Source organism: Gadus morhua, chromosome 11 (genome assembly GCF_902167405.1).
Source record: "Gadus morhua chromosome 11, gadMor3.0, whole genome shotgun sequence".
In the NCBI taxonomy this organism is placed as follows: Eukaryota; Metazoa; Chordata; class Actinopteri; order Gadiformes; family Gadidae; genus Gadus; species Gadus morhua.
Genome location: NC_044058.1, coordinates 10,878,327 through 10,900,735, shown reverse-complemented (window position 1 = coordinate 10,900,735; position 22,409 = coordinate 10,878,327). Strand labels below are relative to the sequence as shown.

Genomic DNA, 22,409 nt, shown 5'->3' with positions numbered 1-22,409 from the left:
AACAGAAGCTGAATGTGTGTGTGTTTACTAACAGAGTGGAACAAACTGAGCGAATAAGATTCTTGCATGACAGACCATATCACCAGGTTGAATAGTAAGACTACAACACCATGTTAGATGGTAATACTTCAATACCCACACCATGTTAGATTGTTGGACTACAACACCATGATAGATGGTAGGACTACAACTTGGAAAGTTGGAAAGTGTTTCCTTCTATGCATGTGTGATTGTGTGTGTGTGTGTGTGTGTGTGTGTGTGTGTGTGTGTGTGTGTGTGTGTGTGTGTGTGTGTGTGTGTGTGTGTGTGTGTGTGTGTGTGTGTGTGTGTGTGCATGTGCTTATGAACATGGCTGTGTCCATCCGTGCGTAACAGAGTGTATGCGTGCATGCTTGCGTGTGTGTGCGTGCTCCAGGCTTATGACCCTGCAAAACAAAGGGGTTAACACAGCCCAATGCTCAACAACCCACCAGCTGGAAGCCATTAACGTTTAGTCAGGGAAGACTCTCACTCTCTCCCTCTCTCCCTCTCTCCCCCTCTCTCATCTCTATCTCTCACTCTCTGGGTCATACTCTCCCTCTCTGTCACCTCCCCCCTATCTCTCTCTCTCTGTCCCCTCTCAGTCTCTCTTTCTAACAGACATGCATCAGAAACTCGCTCTACCTTGTTCTCGCTCATGTACTATGATCTATGTCTTTACTCACACACACACACACACACACACACACACACACACACACACACACACACACACACACACACACACACACACACACACACACACACACACACACACACACACACACACACACACACACACACACAGAATGGGTGGGAGGGGTTTGGTGGTGCATGCCAAACACATCTTGAAACTGATAGGAGCCAGGTAGACAAGTTGCTTGCTTCATTCTGTATCCATTCATCGCATACACACACACACACACACACACACACACACACACACACACACACACACACACACACACACACACACACACACACACACACACAGACACACACACACACACACACACACACACACACACACACACACACACACACACACACACACACACACACATACACAAACACACAGACGCAACTTCAGACCCAGCAGACTCATTGATCTGCATGATGCATGCATGCCTGCATCACCATGAGACTGCTTTACGGGCATGGGTTTGTGCTCGCCTGAGTGTATGGGTTTAAGTGTGTGCGTATGTATGTTTGCATCTTTTATTATTATATGATTTTCAACCTGTGGTATGTGTACCACTGATGCGAGGGTACTGGAGTTGGCACGTGGGACATTATCTTGAAATAGACTAAATTAAAATGAGAAAAAAATATATCATAAAGATTGTTCAGTAAATGTATTATTCTAGCTTGTATTGTAATGTTTTCCAACAATGTTTTATGTCTATTTGTGTTTGCTAAATAAACACATAAGCAGCGTTGCTGACTTTTTCAATCCACTGTTTCCAACTGGCCATGGTCTTCATGCAGTAATAATTGTGGGCAAAGGGGGCGCCGGCCCTCTCTGCTCAGCCACTACATGTGTATTATCTATTTGTTACAGTTTGCATGTGAAGTGGTACGCGACCACTTAAGTGGTACACCTGAAGTCAAAGGTTTGGAAACAATGTATAGGCGGATGCACACTTCTATTTGTGGTTGATATGTATATAACACACAGCCATGTGTTTGTGGAAGACTGCCATAGAGTTTGTTTTCTCGGTGCAAACTGGAGCCAACTTGTGTGTTGGGCTTGTGACAGCCCATAATAAGCAAATAGCAGCCTGATTAACGCTGCTGTCTGGGTGCTTAAGAATTAGCTGCCCAGTTTACACTGACTACTGCTCACACAAACACACATTTTGTATGTTTAAACAACAATTCAAACTGGCCACACACAGACACAAACAGGCATACAAACATGCAAATACATGCACGCACACACACACACACACACACAGATGAACACAGAGGCATACAAAAAAATACACACACAAACACACGCGCGTACATGTACACACACACACACACACACACACTGACACACACACACACACACACACACACACAGTACACACACACACACGCACACACACAAACACACACACACACACACACATATAAATAAACACACCCACACACACACACATACAAAAAAAGCGAAATGAATAAAGCCCACACAGAAATGCGTAAATGTACATTTTCATACATGTAGAGCATTCGCTCACACTAGCCCACAAAAAACAAACAAATCACACAAAATAAAAATAAAAACACACACACACGCACACACACATATACACACCACTCACCTCTTGGCAGAGCGTATCCCGCGGCGGTGGAGAAGTTCAGCGGTGTGTGGTACGACTACAGCCGGAGGCAGTGTGTCCTGAACACACACACATTCTACGAGACTGCCTGACCCGCGACGGAGTGGTGGGCTCCGCTCCGCTTCCACAGCTGCTCACCCTCTCCTAGGGGGGGGGGGGGGGGGGGGGGGGGGTAAGTTGGTGGGTCGATGGGTCTCCCCGTGGGTCTCCTGGTGCTCAGGGGGTCTCCTGGCTGGTAGCGGGTTGGGAAATAGGTGTCCTCCGTCAGGGAGCGAGGGGCTGGCTGCAGGCTGAGTTTCTCTGAGGCTGGTGAGGGGGGGGGGGAGGTTCCAGTGGTTCCAGCTGTTGGTCCAGAGATGGTGGTGGTGGTAATGTCTCCGTCAGCAGCAGCAGCAGCGGCAGCAGTGAGTGGTACGTGTGCTGCTGCGTTTAGGTCATGCTCAAAGTATGTCTGCACTGATGTTCACGTGCACGGGCACCCCACATCCTGTCAGATTTCTGCTTGCTTCTCCCTCTCTCTCTCTCTTTCTCTCCTTTCCCTCTCTCTCTTTATCACTCCACCTCCTCTCTCTCTCGCTACCTCCACCTCCTCCTCTGGGTCGTTCACTTGGCTTCTGTCTTTTTTCCCCCCCTCGCGATCTCTCTGTTCTGCTCTCTCTCTCTCTCGTTTGCGCGCTCCCTTGTGATTGTCTGAAGCAACTGAGCGCTCTGACCCAGTCTGTGTTCAGCACAGCCGCGCTGTACCGCTCTCGCTCGCTTTCTCTCTCTCTCTCCCTCTCTCTTGCTCACTCTTTCTCGCCCCTTCCTCTCTCTCTCTCTCTCTCTCTCTCTCTCTCTCTCTCTCTCTTTCTTACTCACACTCTCTGGCAGCCGTACCGGTTCCAGTCGACTGACTGAAGAATCCATCTGAGGAGGCTGAGATGGGAGAGAGAGAGAGACAGAGAGAGAGAGAGAGAGAGATAGAGTGGGAGAGAGGAAGAGGGCTGACAGGGGGAGGGGGGGGGGGGGATTCAGGGAAATACCAGAGTTAAGGGAGGGGGTGTTGTTGAAGGGGAGGTGGGGGGCGGAGGTGGAGGTGGGAGAGGGGCTTGTTGTTTTGGGAGTGAAGGAGGCAAGCAGAGACAGCGCAGTAGAAATCTACATGCACGCACACACACACACACACACATATGTACATGCACTTACACACACATCTTGACATATAGAGTAATGCCTTTCCTACGCAGCACAGGTTGAGAAATACCTGCTCTCTACACACACACGTTTGACATTTCTAAAGATAACAAGAGATAACAGCTCTATATACGTTTAAAGAGTTTGAGAATCTGTTAAAAGAAAAGGTGGAATCTGGGTTACAAAATATATTAGATATTAAAATCGTAGTAATAGCACATGCAGGTTAATAAACACACACAAACACACACACTCTCCAACTGTCCAACACAAATTATGATTATTCTATGAACCCATGCACATGGTCATGTTTTTTGTTTTAGGAATCTCTGTGGCTGTAACATGCACCAGATATTTTTATTGTTTAAAGGGGTCATTCAAAGTGCAAATAGTTTATTTGAACCTGGCGACCATGAGACAATTTGAGGAAACATTTTTGGGAACCAGAACTGACCTTATCCAGACCTTTGCCTGCGGACGAGGGTCAGATTTAAGGGTCATTTAATAACATAATGCATCTTTCATAAAAAATAAATCAATATCACTTCATAGTAAAACAAACTTTTACCAATACTTTGTACTTAAAATACTTAAGTAGTTCTGCGTCAGTACAGGATATGACAATACATCTTCCTCCAACCAGCGGATTGTTTAAGTATAGGCCCGTAATGGCTATGCATATTTAAAGGCTCCCAGTCAGGACCCCCTATAGCCCTGAATACATTATTTAAGGCTGTCTCTGTGATGGATGGCTACTCCCTCTAAAGATCTCTCTGATACAGTGCACTGATTTCTTTACTGTGCGCCCATGGGCACTCAGACTTACCGCAACAATAACAACACACAACGTCACAAAACACGCTACACACAAAACGGCCACAATGACAGCGTCACCCAGCAGCGACACACGGCAGCGATAGAGGAAGAGGGAGACAGACGGCCTGACAGCAGCACACCACACACACGAGCTAGGCAGGATGATGAGGCAGAAAAGGTGTGTTTCTAAGGCCTAAATGTGACAACCAATATATTACGACACATAAAACACATTAAACACATAGTGACAACTACCAAAGACACAAACATCTCAACATATTATCATTCATATTTCACCCTTGGAAAAACTCACGTCACATGAGTTGTCACCATATCAGCACCTCATTTCGCAAGACACTACAGCCATGACCACAGCATCAAATCACAACACATCGCCAAGGCAGCAACAACTCCACGGCAACAACAGTCAAGGCGGTAGTTCAGTGGTTCAACTGAAAGATTTTGGTGTTAACAAACACTGTCCTTGAGTGACTGAACTAATATAGTGTCTGCGAGAAGGACTGGACGAGCCGGCGTTGTTTCTTATCAAAAGCCCTTCAGGTGGAGAATGCTGCTGTGCCTTTGGGTGGTGCTCCACAGTGAAACACAGCACAGGGTGGCAGATCTGGTGCTCTGATTGATGGCAGATCTGGCAGGTGGAGCGATGATAGAAATGGAGACTTCATCAAACAAAATGACGATGTGAAACAAACGGCGCATTTCAGAAACACATTTGGCTGATTAAAAACAGAAGATACTTTGTTTGGCGGGCGGGGGTTATTGATTCATCCGTGTTTACGTTGACACTCGGGTCCATTATTCATGGCCAGGAGGCTGACGTTAATCTGTAACCCTAACTCTAACCCACCAAGACAGGGAGAGGAGAATGAAGACAAAAACCCAACTGCTTAATGAAAAGACAACATGACGGATATAAGGACGGCTCGAGAAGAAGCGTGCAGTCGAGGAGACATTCATTACCCTAATTATGGCAGGAAGAGCTCCATGCACTGGGGCAGAAGTTCCCGGTCTTGCCTGAAGACGGCCGTGACACCGGGCTGCTATGTCTCAAGCTCAGTTCTTGTCCATGGCTTCCGTCTGTTCCTGCAGGAGAAACAGTGGGGAACATTCAAAAGGAGTAGTTACAACACAAAACTAAACCGCTGGCCGGACATTGATGATATTTCCACATCCAGCAGCATCCCTCCCATCATTCCTTTCTCTGTCGAAATGGAGGCCTAATCAGAGGTCAGTCCCCCCTCACAGCCAAAAAAGCAGCCAACGCACATCCAATTTGGAAGGATGTTTTTCAGCACTTTCATTCCCGGCATCACAGGATGTGGTTTAGTTGAGACAGGAGGACCCATTGTGGAATGGGTCCCTTTGAAACAGCCGTGAACGATGGGTAGCGGCCCGGATGAGGGGTTAGGGTGAAGGTGGACAGATGGTGAAGGGTCAGTGTTATGGTTCAGGTCAGGTGGAAGACAGGTTAGTGCTTAAGGTTTGGGTTAAAGGGTTATAGCAACCTTTGGTTCGGATGATTGCTGACGTATGAGCTGACGATATTTGATGATACATTTTTCATTTTCAGAATAGTTTTGTCAAACGGAACATGTATATCGACATTGATTTAAACCATCCAATGTTATAAGCAAACTCTTACTTAGTACTTCATCGGGCTATATTGATTTTACAGGAAATACTATTGTGCTCAAACAATCTTGGAGGAAACAGATGTTAACAGATCCTAATCAAGATCTACAACTTCTTCCAAAATGTAAGAAGTTGGGGATGCAAAAATGGATAAGGAGAGGGGAGGGATGTGTTAGCTGTGAAGATTAGGCTCAAAGGGTTAGAAAAGTATCTCAAATATAAACTTGCCTAGGCCTTCCCCCTACCCAAAATAGAAGGATTTTTCTCCGTTCTTTGTCCTGCCTGTGAATTCTTGATGGCTCTGCCGCAGCAGCCACAAAGGGCCCTTTAGCTGAGTGATTTCTGACAATGGCTTCCCAGATGAGATGTCTTCAGAACCATCCACATGGGACACATTAAAACAGACAGAGATGGGTAGCTAGTCATTGTGTTGTTTATGCAAGATGTTGTTTGTGAAGCACCCGATTTACACAAATAGTTCCTGGCTGGTGCAGACAGTTGATGGAACTGCACGCAGTCAATACAACGTTGCCCATCATTGTTATTCATAGGTTTTTAATGTTCAAAGGTTCCTTCAGTTGATGATGCTGTCGCTAATGGTTGGAAATTCAAATGCAGCTGATGTTTAACCTAGGTGCAGCAGTGCCCTCTAGTGTTTCTCTCTAGTTGTCTCTCTCTCTCTGTCTCTGTCTCTCTGTCTCCCTCCCTTCCTCCCTCCCTCCCTCCCTCCCTCCCTCCCTCCCTCTCTCTCTCTCTCTCTCTCTCTCTCTCTCTCTCTCTCTCTCTCTCTCTCTCTCTCTCTCTCTCTCCCTCTCTCTCTCTCTCTCTCTCTCTCTCTCTCTCTCTCTCTCTCTCTCTCTCTCTCTCCCTCTCTCTCGTGAGCTCACACCCTCGCTGTAACTTTTTCTCTGTCTCTCTCTCTTCCTAGTTCTCTACTTCTTTAGTTTTCATGTTCTCTTATCAGTCTTGCGTTCATTTTCGTTCGCAACTGGTTGAGCTTCGAGGCTGGAAGGAGGGGCAAGAGGGTGCGGGGTAAAACAATTCTCTCCAATATTGTGAATATGCATGGCATTGCCCATTTAAATAGCTTGGTATCAATGCTACATAATGTACCTTAAAGATTACTTTTTCACATCTTCTGATTATTGCAAATGATTGTGACACAATACAATAGTTGCTCAATTTCTCAAAACTCTAATAACAAATCACAGCAACCGTTGACCTTTGGTCCAATCCACATAATTCTCTTGCAATATGCATTCATGGGTTAAAAAACCTTTTCCCAGTTCTCAAAACTGACTTTTAACATCAAAATGATTCAAACTCGCCTCATATGAATAGGTATTATTCATATAAGGCGTTTTGATTTCACACTGGTGCAGTATATTTAAACACAACCACCAAAATGGAGGTAACGTCACATATTCAAGTTTATACATTTTTTCCTAATCTTCCAAACACTTTCCAGAACCTAGCTTTGTTAAGTTAACCTTAGTAAGTTTAACCTTAGCCGGAATTAAACATAGCTCTTGCAAAATGCAAACACGTTCTACTCAAAACCCTTTCACACTGCTGTGGTCAATCTTAAACAAAACCATCAAAAGTTATATGTTTTGAACCAGTAAGGTCATATGGGGTTTCCTACTTTGCTTCATTCACAAGCTCAGGTCCAACTACAGCGGACAGTGCTGTTCTAAAGTCTACAGGTTTCAAGATACCCTTTGCTTCACATTGTAGGAACTAGGTGAACATGAAAGCCCTATGGCTGCAATCGTTTGACTTTACGTTATGCTTTGTTTATGCCGTTTAGAGACGTTTGAAATCGTGAAAATGAAATTATATCAATAGTTTCAACTAACATGGAGATGCGAATAAGACAAGTGTAGGTTTACTACTTTTAGCACAAACCAACGTAAAAAAACAGAGAAGAGAATGAAGCCCGGTTAGATGCAGACTGGTTATTGCATCCTATAACCGAGGTCAACCAAAAGCTATTTCTATGGTTAAGTGAAGCCTACCTTAATTGTGAGTCAAGGTGAATTATGTTAAAGCAAGATAACATTACTGCCTCAGTGACTGATCCTAGTAAATACTAAATGTAAAGGCTGTTGCCGTGATACAATACAGCAAATATATCATCATATAGGCCTAGTGAATTTGATAGGTAAGCTGTTTTCTGATTCAGAACAGTGTAGCAAAGTGTATGAAGTTTTATAACTTTGAGTGTTATTATTGTGTATGCACATTTGCTGTATTGTCATGCGCTTTCTTGATTTTCCAATTATTACTTTTTCCAAAAAACGTAATATTTGTGTGTTTTCTCAAAACTCTTACTATAAGAATATGTGTCCACTACTGTAGACTGTGAATAGATTTAGAGATCTGATATTTACACAATCAATGAATACATTTAAAAAGGTAACATTCAGCAAATCTTCATTTGCACCTGTAAAATGTGTTGCTCCATTGTTTTCCAACACAGGTCTCTTTTGTGCTCTGACAGATGATTGACAAGTTAGGTCACTTAGGTTTGAGCAGCTGTGGCGTGACTGAGACCTTTTGGTAATAAGAGTTTGATTTTCTGTAATTGGGCTGTTTGACGACATCACATGGGAACTGAAGGTGAATGTTGGAACTATCCTTCAATTAGATAACAGCTTTCACAACAACACACATTCTAAATACACTGACTCAAAAGTGACTCATGTCCAAATTGAATGCAAATTGTTGATGTGTTTGCTTATAGCTTGAAAAAGTGTATGATATGACACAGATGATTGAGAGCAAACACCTATGCTCACAATTAAAGTTTTTTGTTGTCAAAGCATGACCTTCAAGCTTTGGACCATCGTGTGCAAATTTCCAGCTAAACAATCAAGAGTTCTTTCTGAAATCTCTCTCTAATTTCTGTGGGAACTGAATGATATGGAACTATCCTTCGATTAGATAACAGCTTTCACAATGACACATTTTCTAAATGCGCAAAAGTTACTGGTATCCAAATTGCATGCAAATTGTTGATGTGTTTGCATATAGCTTGAAGGAAAGTATGGACACAGATCAGTGAGAGCAAACTCTCACAATTAAACTTTTATGACACTTTAAATATTCTATGAGCAAATTTGCTCGCCCAACTTTGTTTCCTCAAATTGTATCTTGATTGAGGCTCATGGTTCTCATCATTCAGCGCTATAGCAATTGCCAATGGTGGATCAATTGCATGGGTTCAGATTATTTTCTGAAATTTGTTGTGAAGGGCTGTTAGACAACAAAGCTATGGGTACACACTATTAAGCAAGTGCTTCAACCTATACACCTTCTTGATCAGTACTATTGATGTACTATTATTGAATGTAAATTGAGATGTCCACTTTTTTCTTTTGAAACATCTGTATGTATTGTTGTGAATCTATGTAATCGAAATAATCTAAACTAAACTAAACTAAATACACAAAAGTGACTCATGACCAAATGGCATGCAAATTGATGATGTGTTTGCATATAGCTTTAAGGAGAGTATGGACCGATCCATGAGAGCTTAGAGATTTAATGTTGACCTGAAAAGCATAAGTAACTGAAGTGGAGACGGAGGTATTCACCTCTTTTATTCTTGCCCTATACAATCAATGGTCTTACCGCTATTTGAAAACTACTGGCGATAGTTCAGTGTTATCACCATCTTCAAGATTGAAAAACGATATCAGATGAAACACTAAATTAACTGTTAAGCAGATGCTGTCCTTCAGAGTGTACCTTTTTATAGAGGAGCTTGTAGAGGTAGGCGGTAGTCTTGCTCCATGCAGTGTTTTTCAACCTGTACGTACACCACTGATGGCACTTGAGGGTACTGCAGGTTGTGTGTGAGATCTTTTCCCCCAATGTTTTTCAGTATTTGTGATAAACAATAAACAACAAGCAGCATTGCTGACTTTTTCTTCGCAATGTTTCCAAAGGCTATGGTCTTCTTGCAGTAACTATTGTGTATAAAGGGGGCGTTGGCACTCTGTAGCCGTGTATGAATCTATTTGTTATCATTAGCGTATGAGGTGGTCCATGAAAGGTCCAACTGTCAATTTTATGGTAGCGGCCAAAAAAAGGAGGAAATCAACTACACCCCCTGCTTTCAGAAATAGCACAACAAAATGATCATAACAGATGGAGAGAATACATTTCTACAAATCTAAAGCAACCAATTAACAATTGAACATATGGGGCCCATTCGATGATAATAAGTTTATAATTATATTTTGTAGTGATGCATCCCTATATTATTCACCCTTTACCCGTATTCTTGTGATACCTGACCATGTAAAATCTTGTAATAAGTTGTCCTATTTATTTGTCTGGCAGCTCCTCTTCTTCTTCCTCTTTTGTGTCTTTGATGTAAAGAGCCTTGATTGAAACTGAAAAACTGGGTACAATATCTATAAAAAATCATATTAATACCATTGATATAAGAAACCATGTCGCAACAAAAAGGCTTTGGAAGCTATTTCGCTGAAGTAATTGACTGTGTGTTCCATTATCATTTCAGAGAAACATCTGAACACTGTGTTTAACCGCTGAGATGTTAGCTGCCCCATCCGATCCACCCAGTACACAGAGATTGTCTCCAGCTATAGCTTCACCCGGCCCTGCAGAACCAGCAGAAGCAGAACACTGCACGGAACCACAGGGCCGCCCTCAAACACCCTTACGCTATGAAGACCTTCTGCTTCCAGGAACAGTAACTGAATGGCTGAATGGCCAATGGATCTGACAGATTATTCTCCTTGTTTTCCTCCTCTTGCTCCTCCTCCTCCTTCGGCTCTTTCATGTTCATCTCACTACTTCTACCACTGAGAACTTTAACGATAATACAACCATTGTTATTATTACAGCAATTACTACTACTATTACTACTTACTTCTACTACAAATATAATCAAAATAATGTTAATCATAATAATAATAAACCCAATGTTTTTAATAATCATAATAATAATCATGAATCATGATCATAGTCATAATCATAACAACAGGGAACCTGGTCTTCATAACACAGACAGTAGCTTTAGGCTGACTCTCTCCTCCATCTTGTGCATATCGTCACACAATGGGTGGGACCAGTGTTTGTATTTGGCTTTCGCTCAGACCATCATCCATCAATATATTTCAGATTCAATGCAGCCATGGAATTTCCTTCACCACTAACTGCGACAGCCAAAGCTACTATGCACTGGGTAAACAGCAGCACATAATCCAAGTCATTAGCTACACCCCTAGGCTCACAGCACCGTGTTTACCACTTGTCAGCCACAATGAATGCTCTCTTCATCCCAGGGCCGATCTGTGAGACTTTGCAGTACTTTCCATTGTGTGACTTAATCCTTATGTCTGCGTCGCGGCCCATTACTCGCGGAGAGGGCGGGAGTATTGCCGTGACATCATCGGCGGCGTCTGCTACCGCTATATCAGGAGGGAGAGCGAGTGGGGGAGGGCCCAGACGACTCATGAACAGGTATGATTAGCCCTTCGCTCATCACATATCAGGTGGGGTTCTTCCCTGAAGAACGCCAACCCAATATATACATTTTTTAAATGCCCTATGCAGGTTTAAATATATATTTTTTAAAGGATCCAAAAATAGATTGGTTTTATGTATCTGTGTTTTTCTTGCATTATTTGAAGTGTAATGCAAACATTGACATACAACATGGAAAATATTACCTTCTGGGACTGGGTTAAGCTTTTCAATTTGAAATACATTTTTGCATTACAAAAGCAGAATTTAGCGTGATCTTAATTTCTAATATGATGGTCAATTTGCAATCTACCACCGACTGATATGCTATAATTAATAGCAATTTAGATAAGAATCACATGTTGGGTTGCATGACTATTTCACATCTTCAAATCATCTTTAAACAGTGATTTTTAACAGTGTTCTTCATCGATCCCCAGAATATTTAGCCTCCTCCACTCCTCCGCTATAATGTTAGTGTTCGTGCTGTCCGTCTTGACATTGCACGGAGTCCACGCAGCTTGCAACGTGGTAAGAAACAAACAAAACAAGTACAGAAGGTTAAGCACTCTTTTAGACATTTGTTCTGGTATTAAAGGAGATGTATTTATAAATACTGCACATCATGTTATTATACATTATATTCAAACCCATTCATTTGCCTCTTATATTGGAAAAGCTCCATGGAAACAAATAGACATTGTTTCCATGGAGATTGATTCTGTTTGTATGCACTGATGAGCCGGACAGTAACGGAGTACATTTACTTGAGTACAGTACTTAAGTACAATTTTGAGGGATCTGTACTTTACTCGAGTATCATTTTTTGGGAGTACTCATGACTTTACTCAAGTACATTTGAGAGGCAAATATTGTACTCGTTACATTTCTATCCATAACCTTGAGTAAGTACCCGTTACTCCTTCTGAAAGATAAAAGGAGAAAAGAAAAATCACGGAAACCCTCAATTTGTTGTTTCCCTCTCAAACGTGATTCCCTCTCAAACTGATTAGGACAGCCTTCGGCCTATCAGCAATCACCTTCGCTTTCCGCCAAAGCCAACTCCATGGTCAGAATTAGATGAGAGACGATTGTTGATTTGATTGATAAAAAAACGGAGAAACTCACACATACATAGAATTGTTAGCTGACTTTTCTTTTCTGATATTGCATATTTATGTAAGCTGAGCAATTGTTTTTATGTTCTTGAGTAAACTGTTATACTGTATACTATTGTGCTATTGCCATGGTAAAAAGATGAAAATTACTTGATTTTACTTTCAATTCCTTTTACATTCTTCAAGGTGTTAACATTTTTCATAACTCCATGTAGGACGTTTATATACATAAATGTAAGCACTGTGGCAGTAGTAATGCAATATTTAGAAAACATACTCTTGTACTCTTGATACTCAAGTACTTTTAAAAACAAGTACTTCAGTACTTTTACTTAAGTAGACATCTGACTGTAGTACTTTTACTTGTACTTGAGTAAAATTTAGCAAGGGGTATCTGTACTTTTACTCAAGTAAGGAAGCTGTGTACTCTGTCCGCCTCTGCGTCATACATAGCCTTAACTGTCCCATATATAGGCCTACTCATTCTGTTCTTATACTGTGTTGTTTACTGTATCTTTATACTGTTATTTTGATAACGTTGAACTTACACACTGTGGTATTTGTTGCTTTATGTTTTTTTGTGTTACTTTGTCTCATTGCTTTTTAATCCTAGTTCCTCAAGATGTCTGACACTGACACTGTCCTCGTTTTTTTTGTCATGATATTGTTCTCTTGCTTGCTGTGATCCTGCGCCACTCGTAGCCAGGTAGGGAGAATATGCCTCACATTACACAATCAACATGTTTACACTACACGCTACACAATAATTACTCTGCACGCACCAAGGGCTGTTACTAACGCCATATCCCATGTACTCTAAAATTATCACTTATACGTGTGGCTTCATGATGACAATGTTAATTTTTGTGGCTTTCGTGTGTGGACATTAAAGTGCTCATTCATAATATTCATATTCATAAATGTAATATTATTCATATTATAAGGCAAGATGGGATATACTCATGTGATATAGAAAATAAATGATTAGCTTCTCTCCCCTCTTCATGCTGTGAGCATTTGCGTCAATGTGTCAACGTTGCATGTCAATCATAAAATAACAGACACGTGGGCACACACATGCATTCACACATGGCATGTGCACATTTGCAGGGATTTGCCCGACCGACCCGGCGATCGAAAACCAGATCGTGGACGCTCACAATGCGTTCAGGAGAGCGGTCCAGCCGTCTGCAGCCAACATGTTGAAAATGGTACGTTCCTCCTGTCGCCCCACATCCTTATATTGTAGTGGCCCAGGAACTAATATTATACTATCATCATAGTGCATAGTGCATTGTAATTAGTAATTAGATACCTATTGTTATTGGAATTATAATTTATTTGGGAGTGCCAAATTAATTATCTGTAAATCTAAATCTTTCGTTATTCAATAAATCACAATTACACTTGAGAAGAAGGCGCTGCGTGGGCTGTGAAGACCTGTGGTGAATACCTCGGGACTGCTTGCATTCCTTGTTAAAATTGTACTGGCCAGACCACAGCTAATATTATGCTTATCATTTAGCGTTTTTGCATCATTAATCTGGTAATGGCCAAGGAACTAATAGGCCTATCGTACTGTTCTTATTAAGCCTCTTTAATACTGTAATTTATTATCATTATTCATATTTGAGTGGCTTTGGGAACTTATAACTGATCATTATAATAAATTATACAATTATATTGATATCTCCTGTTTGAGTGCCAGGGGGTGTGGTTCGCTCAAGTCATGACCTTCTATTTAAACACGCACAAAATCGTTGATGGGTTGCTTTTAAACACTTGACAGTTATTGGTAAGTCAATACAAAAAACACACAAAGTTTATACACATACTGTTAATTTAACAATAACTTAACAATTCAGCAATGCAAGGTTAACCTTGAATTGTGTCCTATTGCAAAGACACAAAATAAATTGAATTTTACAGATCAATTATAATAATTTATATAATTTATAATGATACATATTTAAGTGGCAGGATATTCTTACCCCTACCTCCTCCTTAAAGACCTGTCACTGTATTCACTTTCTTACCCCTGCACATTAAAGACCTGTCACTGTATTCACTGTCTAACCCAGGGCATTCCATAGTATGACCGGTCATCGTACTCTGATGACCGGTCAAGTCTTGTAAGAGTATGTACTGAGTATATCTAAATTAACACACGTTTAGCATTTTTTTCGAAAAAGTGTGGGCACCCCTGGTCTAACCCCTACCTGCTCTTTACAGACCTGTGTCTGTGTTCAATGCCTAATCCCTACCTGTTCCTTAAATTACTGTGTCAGTATTCACTGTATGGCTTCATGTTGTTATAGAGTGTACAGTACACTTTAAAGCATAATCTCTTTCTTGGTAGATCTGGAGTAATGACGTGGCAGCTCTTTCCCAGGCCTGGCTGGACCATTGCATGCTAAAACACGGTCCACCCAGTAGCAGAATGTTGAACGGTAAATCCAACCCTCTGTCCTCCATTCTCCTTCCAGCTTTCCTGGTATCGTTTAGGACTACTGAAAGAAGACCTATTTAATCATTTAAATTCATTTAATTTGATATAACATTTTATAAATTTGGGTTAGGGTTTGATGACCAAGGCAAATATATATATTTGACTGAAACGCTGCCTTTGAACAAATATCAACAATTTACAATATCAAGAATATAGTGCGAATATTTTTCATTATGTAATATTAATATGACATTGATAAACAAGCAAGACGTGTAAAAGTCATAGAATCTGGAACTTCATCACAGCTCTCCTTTATCTGTGTTATAATAAATCATTTTCCATCTTAACGCCCTTGGCCTAAACAGAGTTCATCTTATCTGACAGTAACATATATGCTTCGCTACACTAAGATGTCTTATCAGGCAGGGCTTTTCTATCCAGGGGTCACAATTTGAACCCAAGTTGAAATAACTGGATTAGATTTATTTACATTTTATGAAAACAACCCATGCACGCAGACACACACAAGAACAAGCACGCACACGCAGGCACACACAGGGCCAAAGGCATGCATGCACGTAACCATGCGTAGTATACCTGCATGTGGCTCCACACCCACGCACGCACATGCAGATACACATGGATGCACGTGCAGACCACCCTACACCACTATTCAGACACTGACACCCATACACACACACACATGGAGGAACATGTAGACCACTGCACACCTACACACACACATACCTGACGAGTCTCTCTGGGCCATGCAGGCTATGAGTTGGGGGAGAATCTCTTCTACTCGACCAGTGCACTGGACTGGGCAACAGTCATCACAGCCTGGCACAACGAGGTCCAACACTACACGTACCCAAACGGCTCAGGGAATGGAGAATCCGTGGGCCACTACACACAGGTATCATTAAGTAGCTTTCGAGCCTGCATTCTTCCCGGCATTCAACTTGTACTGGTGCATTCGTAAATGCACCAGTACAAGGCTGGTTAACCTCACCACCAGGGGCACGCAGTGGGCATCTACCTCGAGGTGTAGCGTATAGAGGCCGCCATCGCCCACGGTTACATACACGTTTACACAAAGGTGCACGATACTGAATCCGACATTGAGCAGATTTAAAATCGATTCATGAATATCTTTGTATAATACATCATCTCCAAAGAAAAGGCCCCCCAGAGGACACTGAATTTGTGGTGAGAATAACCTTTGGCGGTCCATGCGCATAATCCCAACGCAGAACCACATAACAGGTACCTCGCCCCGGCCATGATTCAATACACTAGTTGAACTCAGCTTTAACCCCACTGTGCAAACACATTCTGATTTAGAAACAGCTGTCATGAATTCCAACTAGCCAACTAGCCAACATCAAACTCAGCCAGTGTTATGTAAGCGCTGTTTGTTGTGGGTAAAGAGACATATTACTGATTATTCTGGGAACACTGAACGAATTGTAAACGTGCGTGTGTGTGTGTGTGTGTATGTGTATGTATGTGTGTGTGTGTGTGTGTGTGTGTGTGTGTGTGTGTGTGTGTGTGTGTGTGTGTGTGTGTGTGTGTGTGTGTGTGTGTGTGTGTGTGTGTGTGTGTGTGTCTTGGCCCCAGGTGGTGTGGAACAGCTCTTGGCAGGTGGGCTGTGGAATGACCAAGTGTGGGAGCAAATACTTCTACGGCTGCCAGTACTACCGCGCGTATGTTGGACACACGTTTGAGACCCTGTTTAGTGTTGGAGTTATTGAGTAGATGCTTCCAAGTGAATTCAGACGCATGTCAATGGTGAACTTGAGGTGGAGGTAGGGTACAGGGTGTTTAGCTGAAGGAATATGGACTTTAATTTTGACAGTAGACATTTGGGCTAGAGTCAGCTTCGAGATACCATAGCCTGATATAATATCTGCTTACTTTACTTACTATACTGTGTACTATCTATACATTAGCGACTACACTATCCTGTTATTGTTATTATTTTATAAATTTGTATGTGTAGGCCTATTGGTTTAACTATCGATATATCCATTATATATCCATATAGATATTTATTTATCCTTTAACATGTTTTTACTTCCTATAACCCTGTCCTGTATATTCTGCTGTGACACCCTAATTTCTTGTCTCGGATAAACATCTAACTATCTATCTATTTCTTAAAGGGGTAATTATGTAGGATGGCCTCCATATAAAGAAGGAACTGCCTGCGATTCCTGTCCAAATAACTGTGAAGACAAACTCTGTAGTGAGTATCACACACTGCACATTTTATGTACTATAAGATCACAAAACATTATATTACTATACTCTGGGTGGGTGGGTCATTTCTTCTCACCACTATTGGTCTTTTTAATTTAGTAATCAAGCATATACATTCATCCAGATTGACTACAGTGGTGTCATTAAGGAACAGGTAGTAAGGGCATCTTGCTCAAGGATTTCTAACAGGTAGACTACACACATTTGGCGTTTGAATCCCATACATTTTGGCTGGGAATCCAACACCCAAAACACTAGACTACCTCAACCCCCCACTTCCACTATCGTGTGTGTGTGTGTTATTTAAAGTGGTCAATTATCATCAGCATCTTCCTCCCCTCTCTCTCTTTCCAGCCAACCCGTGTCAATATATAAACAGATACCTCAACTGTCCGGCTCTGAAAAAAGAGGCAGGGTGTGGCAACCACTGGGTCAATTTATGGTGTCTCGCCGAATGCAAGTGCCCCAATGAGATCATCCCAGTATACAGGAAGAAATAAATCCCCCCTGATGCATGAAATCGCTAACGTCCTGTATGCTAAGGGTGTGTGTGCTAGAATCTGATCAAGTAATGTATAGCGCCTTCGTGATGTTGATGAATGATTAATCAACAAAAATGTTTACCTTTCCACTTCACAGACCATCTTTGTCACAGATATATCTGCGTCTCAGACAAAGAGGAGGCCAATTTGATTAAGATTAGGTAATATTCTATATGTTTTAATACTAAATGAACAGGCAAATGCTGATGGTTGCATGGTTGCATTTTAAATTGTCCTCCCTGGGTGAGAATTATAAATTTAGATGTAAATTTTTCTTTGAATCTTTCAGAAGTTAAACACGTATGCCCAGTATGCCCAGGCCTATGCTTTGCAAGAATCCACATAGGAGTATAAATCACAATTCATAAAGTGTTATACAAATACTATTTGAAATAAATTAACAAACTGAGAAAAACCCTGAGAATAATAACATTACAACTGGTAGGTATTTACCAGAAAGAGACAAGTGAAGGGTTACTAGGTAATTAAAAGTGGTGATTCACTTTAGATTCTCCCACAGACATATCAGGTGTGCTTCTTTGTAACGATCAAAGAAATGCTCACAATCCTCATCAATAAAAAGTCTGGAATGTGTTTAATCTGATTATAAAGGAATAAATGAGCAGATGCAGATGTGGTTTTCCGTTCATTCTATGTTGGTTGTTCAAATGAAGCTCAAGGTACTTTATCAAGATTAACAATAGAGGATACTCCTAACAGTAATCCATTGCTGTCAGTAGGTGGCTCTATTGTACAACACTCCGATTATTGATTAGGGAGGAGGGATTTGCAGTCAAGTCAGTGTTTAAACATTCAAACAATACAGATCATAGGCTCAAAAACTAAACAAATAAAGAAATTAAATGGCTTGTGACTCTTATCTAAGGCTGTTTTCTTTATTGTCACTCAAACACATAAGCACACACACACACACACACAAACACACACACACACACACACACACACACACACACACACACACACACACACACACACACACACACACACACACACACACACACACACACACACACACACAGAAATGTTTGCTGAAGATAAAGGTTAATATTGGTTGGATATAGGACGACACAGTTAAATAATTGTCCCCCCGGACACACCCGTTTGACAGTGAGATTATTCGGTCTATAATGTCGTTTGATTTTCTGTTTCACCCAGAATCCTTAGAGCCCTGTTATAAAAACAGGCCTTCTTTGAATGTAAGGGCAGTGCTTTATTTAAGTCTTATTTAAGTGAGTCTTGAATTTTGTTGATGGATGATAAAATAAACCATGTCTTGAAAGATGTATAATCTATGTGATCAAATGGACTGTATTCTCTGCGTGTTTGTTGAATTCTCAGTAAGGATTCGAAATTCGCCATCAAATTACGTGGATTAAAAAAAGTAATCACTCTTTTTGCTTTGCTGTTATTCAGGCGAATATCTTCCCGGGTGTCGCTTGAGAAAGGGTTTATAGTTGCATCATGTACAGCAAGGTGTCAGCAACACAAAAGCGAATGGATAGTGGGTAGCCTCAGGGTACCGTGCATCACCTACTCCATTATTCTAGTTGTTACTATACCTGCTTGGGCAACAGGTCCGTCATAACCGTAGCCATAGGTTTTTTCAGTGATATATTGGCTACAATTCAAAACCACCCTTTTTTCCGTTACTTGGAATATCTTTATGCAAACACACAAAAAAGAGTGAAAGACATTTTGAAAACATTCAACCTATCTGTGTTGAAATCAAAATGCATTGGTTGCTTTTGAAAACATGACATTGTGCCGTTGTATTGCCAGTTTACATTTTGATACCAACTTCTCTTCAGGAGTGATAGCCTTCTTTTTGTTATCAAACAAGGAAACATAACATCTCCAAATATGGATGTATTAACGAATGCCAGGCCAGCGAATGGCTCATCTTTGCTACAAATAGTTCACTCACTTTGGTGGAAGGACGGAGCCTAAGCTGTTCTTCACTAGGCTATATAAGTTAAGAGTTAAACCCATCTGTCTTTGTCACTGGCTTATTTATGAGATGAAGATATGTTTTTTTCTAATTTTGGATAAAAATATATATTATTCCGGCTTGTTTCTACAAATTTCCTACCCTAACCTGAACTATAAATTGATTTGAGACTATTGCCAGCATCGTCCTTAAAGTTGCAGTATGCACATTTTGTTGAACCAGAAGCTACGCTTTGCAATTTGCAATTTGAAGAGTCGGTTTCATCTGCATGCGCTACGAATGCACAAACTGACTAGCAAACTGCCAAAATAAACAACACGACTACATCTGTAATTTAATCCATATCTTTACTGTATAAATGCCGACTCAGTTAGTGTTAGGCGTAGTCTTTTTTAACTTTTGGTTTGGTATCACTATTAGGCTACTGCATATAACAAATAAATAGCCTATGTGTTTACTTTAATAAACAATAATGCATGAATAAAAACAGGTGGAAAACCTTTTGTCAAAACACGAGTGCTTTATTGGTAGTAATTGCCCTCTGGAATAATAAAGTAGGCCTACTCTGAATATTAAAGTCTATAGAAGCAGTGATACTTTATTCCTTGAATGTTCAGATGCCATGGGCATTGGTGTACAATGGGTATAATTTGCACCAAATTTCGACTTCTGGCTGTCTTGACAGTGCAAACTAAATGTGGAATGGGTATTTTCTTGTCTTGCCAGTTCAATGTTTGTTTTTTATACAATGATTGATCCTTTCACTTTGTTTTCCGTCGTATATTGGTTGTTCCAGCTCTTGTTCGAGCGCACAGTGGTCTAAACGAGATACCCAACCAGATATGTGTATCCATCACTCACGAAAATAAAGAAAAAACACTTAAGTATCATTATGCAACATGAAACATTATGCGTGATAGTGGTTTAACAATGTTTTACCACATTCTAACGAAATTACAATTTTTGCGAAACTTACATACCACACCTTTAAAAAAACAATCATTAAGAAACAAGCTGGTTTGCAACTGGTGATGCTTTGAGTTAGGAAACTAAACTACCTAGCTCGCTAGCCTTTAATAGCCTAGTAATACAAACTACCAAGCTCTAAGGCTAGCAACTATTGGCCAAGTGTAGTATAAACTACGGAGCTACAAGACTAGTACCTATTAGCCTAGTAGAAGAAACTACCTAGCTTCAAGGCTAGCACCTCTTAGCCTGGTAGTACAAAGCAGAAAGCCCTCACGTCCAGCCGCAGCAGTCCGCACTCAGCCAGCAGGAGCGACTTATGGACCGCCGTGTCTTCTCCGGAGTGACAGAGCCCCCGAAAGGCAAGTTTTGACCCTTGTTAATGAACTTTGCGGGAAAAAACAACGATTTTCTTAAGGAAAACAGCGTTGATGTGTCTGAGTAACTGCTACGGAGATGTTAGGGAAATATAACGTTACTAAGGGAAACACGGAACTACGACTAGGGTGACCCAAACACTCGAGTGTAAGAGTGAGATGATTAGAAACTTGTTGATAAGCATAATGCGTCATTTGAAAAAGAGAGGAGTTGTATTATCAATTTGCATTCTGCGTAAATGTATGCAGGAAGAATATTGCATTCATCGTAACATCCGCTTCCAATGTCGGCGAAATCATTAAATAGTGAGCCTTGTGCTCGTCCACTCCACGCGTTTCTGTTAACTGCAGGACGCTGAATGTCTGTTACTTCTCATGTCATTTAGCGTCCTTAAAATAATTGCTGTGATTTGTTTGCAGCGCACAATGCACGCAGAAGACGCTACCTGATGTGCTTCTGCTACAAAAGATGATATGGACTGATTTTCTGCACATGTAATAACGCCACGCCGATAGGCCAGGCAGGGAATTGAAGGAAAGCCAGAAACATCCAAAGTCCTTCCCCACACCGGAGATTGACAGCTAACGTTAGTCCGTGTGAGAGTGTGCCTATGGCCGAGTCTGGGGAGAACGACAGAGGTCTGCCTCCGTCGAGTACAGGGGATCCACCCGTGCCTAGCGACGAGGGGACCGGCAAGACGCATTGCGAAGCGTCGTTCTTGAACGGGGACTGTGGGATATCATCAAACATGGTTGGGTCTGGATCCATCGCTGTACCTGGCAGTCAAGCTGGTCTTGATGCCGCCAACACATCGGTCGGAATGGATGCCAAATCTGGAATACCACGCCGGAGCAGTATTATCAAGGTAAGCGGTCCTGGCCGCTGAATGATATGGGTTCCTGGGATTAGGCATGCATGTCTGGGAGCACCCAATCCTACGCATGCAGAATAGCCGATCGTGTTTCATTAAACTCAATAGGGTGTTTCCCCATTTTTAGCAACCTCGCCCATAGAAACATGGTTATTGACAGTACAAATGGTTGGTTTGCACAATCTAGGCCAGTAATGAGATCATCAGCATCACCATATCCTGTTTTGCATCGATGTTGAACATTATACATTCGAGTCATTGTCTTTACTATTTTATCCAATTTCAATAGATATGATAAATAAAACATTTGAAGTCAAACGGTCCACACACACGCACCCGCCCACACACTGACGGTTCTGAACACA

The 22,409-nt window shown here is 41.4% G+C and overlaps 3 protein-coding genes across 3 annotated transcripts in view; 2 read left to right on the top strand and 1 right to left on the bottom strand.

Moving 5' to 3' along the window:
• The window catches only part of rftn1b (raftlin, lipid raft linker 1b), a 94,758-nt gene extending 92,246 nt beyond the window's left edge, over positions 1-2,512 (bottom strand). The window contains exon 1 of the mRNA XM_030371437.1: positions 2,328-2,512. The gene's annotated coding sequence lies outside the window, so the exon portion shown is untranslated. The remainder of the gene's footprint in view (positions 1-2,327) is intronic.
• Positions 2,513-11,282: 8,770 nt separating this feature from the next.
• LOC115553369 (cysteine-rich venom protein) lies at positions 11,283-19,257 on the top strand. Its single transcript, XM_030369514.1, has 9 exons — positions 11,283-11,486; positions 11,930-12,020; positions 13,310-13,313; positions 13,718-13,818; positions 14,967-15,057; positions 15,830-15,972; positions 16,677-16,762; positions 17,222-17,304; positions 17,673-19,257. Exons 1-9 carry the CDS (start codon positions 11,287-11,289, stop codon positions 17,816-17,818), a joined length of 945 nt encoding a protein of 314 aa, XP_030225374.1. The 5' UTR covers positions 11,283-11,286; the 3' UTR covers positions 17,819-19,257.
• Positions 19,258-20,854: 1,597 nt separating this feature from the next.
• plcl2 (phospholipase C like 2) overlaps positions 20,855-22,409 on the top strand; it is a 44,275-nt gene continuing 42,720 nt past the window's right edge. The window contains exons 1-2 of the mRNA XM_030369858.1: positions 20,855-21,157; positions 21,593-22,038. Coding sequence (XP_030225718.1) covers positions 21,784-22,038 — 255 coding nt within the window. The 5' untranslated portion in view covers positions 20,855-21,157; positions 21,593-21,783. The remainder of the gene's footprint in view (positions 21,158-21,592; positions 22,039-22,409) is intronic.

What these genes read in the sequence shown, in the direction of transcription:
- LOC115553369 (XM_030369514.1), top strand. Translation starts at nt 11,287, where the DNA reads ATGAATGCTCTCTTCATCCCAGGGCCGATCTGTGAGACTTTGCAGTAC. An exon ending in CCCAGACGACTCATGAACAG is followed by an intron (nt 11,487 to 11,929) that starts GTATGATTAGCC and finishes ATCGATCCCCAG; the next exon opens with AATATTTAGCCTCCTCCACT. An exon ending in GGCTGCCAGTACTACCGCGC is followed by an intron (nt 16,763 to 17,221) that starts GTATGTTGGACA and finishes TATTTCTTAAAG; the next exon opens with GGGTAATTATGTAGGATGGC.